The sequence below is a fragment of the Electrona antarctica genome (genome assembly GCF_951216825.1).
Source record: "Electrona antarctica genome assembly, chromosome: 3".
Classification (NCBI taxonomy): Eukaryota; Metazoa; Chordata; class Actinopteri; order Myctophiformes; family Myctophidae; genus Electrona; species Electrona antarctica.
In genome coordinates, this window is record NC_136808.1 from 218,986 (window position 1) to 223,484 (window position 4,499).

The window sequence follows — 4,499 nt, forward strand, 5'->3', positions numbered from 1 at the left end:
GTGTGTGTGTGTGTGTGTGTGTGTGTGTGTGTGTGTGTGTGTGTGTGTGTGTGTGTGTGCGTGCGTGCGTGCGTGCGTGCGTGCGTGTGCATGACGTGTGCTGTTTCTCCACTGATATTTACTTAGATCCAAAACTATCTGACATTATTATTGATGTTGACACTTGACAGGCCGCTACCAACAGTGAAGCATGAGCCACAAATTCAATCTAATTATTCCATTGAAACGGGAATATATATATATTGAGTTGAGAATGCACTGTCTTGGTTTCTCTTTTGCTGTAGCCTACTAAAGGCTGATAATTCCTGTCACTGTGTCATAATAAAACTACTTCACGCCTCCCTTTGAGTTGGCACGTCACATTGGCCTTCTCGGATAACAGTTTGCCGGCCCACGACACGCCCCCTAACAGGCCCCTTTATAAAGACCCCAGCCTCAAAATGTGACCATGCAAAACATAAGGGCACAGAGGTCTAACAGACTACAGGGTTTTTACACTAGTCCTACAATTAGGGTGTTGCTAACTTGCCATGCAAAATTAAGACACATTTTTTAGATCAAATCGGTCATAATAAGTCTTGTATCAAGGCTATACATTTTTACCGTTGTCTTCAGTGAGCCAGAAGAAGAAGAACACCATGGAGTTGACACTAGATATTCCTTTCCCAATGTCCCCTGCCGCAGACGATTTAAACGATGACCTGTGTTTCAACATCGGTGACATGCAGTTTTTCGAGGACCTCGACCCGAGGTTGATGCACGTCGGACTGTTGAAGTCGTCAGAGCAGGACCACCACCACCACCACCACCACCACCATCGGCCCGGCAGCGAGGACTCAGAGGACGGGCACATCAGGGCACCCAGCGGACACCACCAGGCCGGGAGATGTCTGCTGTGGGCCTGCAAGGCTTGCAAGAGAAAGTCCACCAACGAGGACCGACGGAAAGCGGCCACCATGCGAGAGAGGAGACGCCTCTCCAAGGTGAACGACGCCTTCGAGAACTTGAAGAGGTGCACCTCCGCCAACCCCAACCAGAGGCTTCCCAAGGTGGACATCCTGCGCAACGCCATCAGCTACATCGAGTCGCTCCAGGCCGTGCTGCGAGGAGGCGGACAGGAGGACAACTATTACCCCGTTCTGGATCACTACAGTGGGGACTCGGATGCGTCCAGTCCGCGCTCCAACTGCTCTGATGGCATGGTATGTAATAGATTCCATAAGCTATTATTATTATTCAATTTTGATATAGCTATAGTCCTGCCTTGATTGTCCATTAATAATAGGCTCCTACGTTGACTTTGAGGAGACTATGGGCGCGTTCGGAAATACCGCACCGGAGCGCACTCGCCCATTAGTTTGTATTGCACAGTGCGCTCAGTGGGCTATGCGCCCCATATGAATCAATTAATGCGATGTCCTGTTTGTTAATGTGTTTATTTATTTTGATTATTTTCCTCATTACAGATGGACTTCAGCGGGCTTCAGCGGTGTCCAGTCAAAAATGAAAACTACTATATGAACCAAACATCAAATGGTGAGTCACGTGCGTAATGTAGCCTATAGCCTAAAATGCTTGCCTAGGCAAATTTTGACAGATATGATGACAGATATGCCACCATTTTCTATTGACTCTATAGCTAAATGTCATTTAATTAACCTTATTTAATTATCATTATAAAGTATGAGTACTTTTGATTCTAATAATGAATAGAACTCTGCACCCAAACGTACTATAAGCCTATAGGCCTATTTAGGCCTCAGTGGTCTAAAGTAACTAAGTTATTTTACTTAAGTACTGTACTTAAGTACAATTTTGAGGTATTTGTACTTTACTTGAGTATTTCCATTTCCAGTACTTTTACTTCTACTCCACTACGTCTCAGAGACAAAATTTGTACTTTTACTTCACTACAATTATTTGAAAACTTTATTTACTAGTTACTTTGGCGATTTTTTTGATTAGAAAACATACATTAACCACTTCAACCCTATACATTTCGGCCATTTGAAAATAGCAGCTCACATAGCAGCTTGTAGATCTGCTATTTTCAATAGATTTTGTACACATTTTGAACTTGTGAAATGGGACATTCTGCAATATGAGTACTTTTACTTTTAGTACTTTAAGTACATTTTGATGCCGATACTTTTGTACTTTTATACGCAAGTACATTTAAAATTCCGTACTTTTACTTGTAACGAAGTATAGTTCTAAATTGCAGTATTGGTACTTTTACTTAAGTAAAACAATTGAGTACTTTTTCCACGACTGGAGAAAATATTAACCAAATGTTCCTGTCTCCCTGTCCCCCCCGCTTCCATGCAGATTCCAGAAGTAAAAACTCAGTGATTTCCAGCTTGGACTGCCTGTCCAGCATCGTGGAGCGGATCACCACAGACACCACGTCCTCCACGGGCCCTGTGGTGCTTCTAGTGGACAGTTCAGAGGACAGCAGCGCCAGCTCTTCTTGTCCTCCTTCGGAGTGCTCCTCCGGGGCCTCTCTGCCTCCCTCCCCGAGCAGCTGGACAGTGCCCACCCCCAGTGACCCCAAATTAACAGTCTATGAAGTGCTGTGAGCCCCTAGAAGCTATATAGAACCATGGGGAATATATAGACTGACCACCAACACAGCATGCTGTGGTTGGATGGATGCGGACAGTGTTTGAAGGGGACAAGGCCAGGGTAGACAACAGAACATACCGGTATATTAGGCAGTGCTCGACTGCTCGTGCAGTCATATATATCCCATTCCCACGTGACAAGACGTTGACATAAACTGTATAGGCCAGTGGTTCCCAAACCTTTTCATGTCAAGGACCCCCAAAATGATACTCATTAGCCCCGCGGACCCCCCATCAGAAAATATATGCCCATAAGAGAAGATTGTTACGGCTCTAGCAGCGATTCTCAACCATTTTCATTTCAAGGACCCCCGCGGTTTGAAGTGAATTAGGCCATTATTTAATGGCATTTATATCTCTGGGACCCCCAATTTATATTGTAAAATCACTGTTAATTTAACTCTGAGAGTGTACAAATGGACCAAAAATGTGGTTCTTAATTATCATTTAGCTGGGGAAACCCTGGAACTCCCTCCCCGGACCCCACTTTGGGAACCACTGCCTATACACAGTATAGCCTACCTGAAAAAAGTAAGTTCAAGCCGAGGCCAATTTCCTAAATTCTTCGTTTCAAGCCTTGCCCTGCATGGCTGTTGATGAATGAATGACGTGAATGCAAGGCCTGCTGTTTCCTCCATGGACATTACTGCCATTTATATTCTATCCAGTGGTTCCAAAACTGTTTTAAGACCCAAAAGAGAAATTAGACGTTTGCCCGGAGATCTATAAGCTCAGTCACACTCACACAACTTGTCCCTTCAGGCTGCGTTGCTTGCGGATCTGCTATTTTCACTGTAGGCCTATACTTCTTAAACTTTATTATTTAATTTTTCTTGCTTATTTTATATAATTTATGGAAATTATTTGATTTCTTAATTTTATTTATGAAATTCTTTTGAAAACAATGTTGGAATTGTTTTTAATTGATGAAACGTGCATTTTTTGTTAAAACCTTTTTAGAAATCTTTAGAAATTTTATATATATTTATGCAACAAAAATAGGGGATATTTACTCGTGACCCATACAAATTGGTCAAGGGGTCCTGAGTCCTGACCCACTGTTTGGAAACAACATAAAGATATGCCATGATGATGCAGTTTGAGGGGGAAAACTTTTGTGATTCCTGTTTGGGCAGAAATGCTATAACAATGAGGACCATTCTGTAGATTTGTACATACAAATTACTGAAATTAACTATTTGGCCTACATGGCCGCTATATGGAAAAGGTTGTGTAAAATGTTTATTTATTATTTAAAGACTGAGTGAATGTTATTTCAATAAAACGTTATTTATAAAATTGGTGTGTCGGTGATGGTCTGTAATTGTGCACCGAGATTCCTAAAATCTCGTTTACTAAAATCTTTTCAATATTGTTTGCTGATCTTGCAATAATCTTAATAGCAACAGAAAATATGAAAATCAGGAAAAAATAACATACTATAGTTCATGGTTTTTAACAAACATGCTATAGTATGTCGTTTTTCATGATTTTCGACGATTTAAAAATGTATGAAAATCACGAAAAAAAACAACATACTCACCGAACCATTATATAGAACATAGACTTTTCCCCTGCACAACAGACATTTGGAAGAGGATTGTGGCAACTTCCGAACTATTTCGTGTCACGGACCCCCAAATCAACATTTATTAGGCCACGGACTCCCCATTTGAAAACATATGCCATGAACCCCAATAAGGGAGGATTTTTACGGCTCTAGCAGTGATTCCGAAACATATTAATTTCATGGAACCCCAGTTTCACACGCATTATGCTATACGGACCCCCGATTTAATGGCATTTCTATCTAGCGATCCTCTGAAGTGACGCAGTTAATTATGTCCAATAGGCTACTGTCCCGTTAACAAAGTG

At 41.9% G+C, this 4,499-nt stretch overlaps 1 protein-coding gene across 1 annotated transcript; it reads left to right on the top strand.

The window, feature by feature from the left end:
- The first annotated feature begins 468 nt into the window (after positions 1-468).
- LOC306920057 (myoblast determination protein 1 homolog 1-like) lies at positions 469-3,527 on the top strand. Its single transcript, XM_079496668.1, has 4 exons — positions 469-1,202; positions 1,467-1,536; positions 2,329-2,705; positions 3,245-3,527. Exons 1-3 carry the CDS (start codon positions 639-641, stop codon positions 2,577-2,579), a joined length of 885 nt encoding a protein of 294 aa, XP_079352794.1. The 5' UTR covers positions 469-638; the 3' UTR covers positions 2,580-2,705; positions 3,245-3,527.
- Positions 3,528-4,499: the final 972 nt, after the last annotated feature.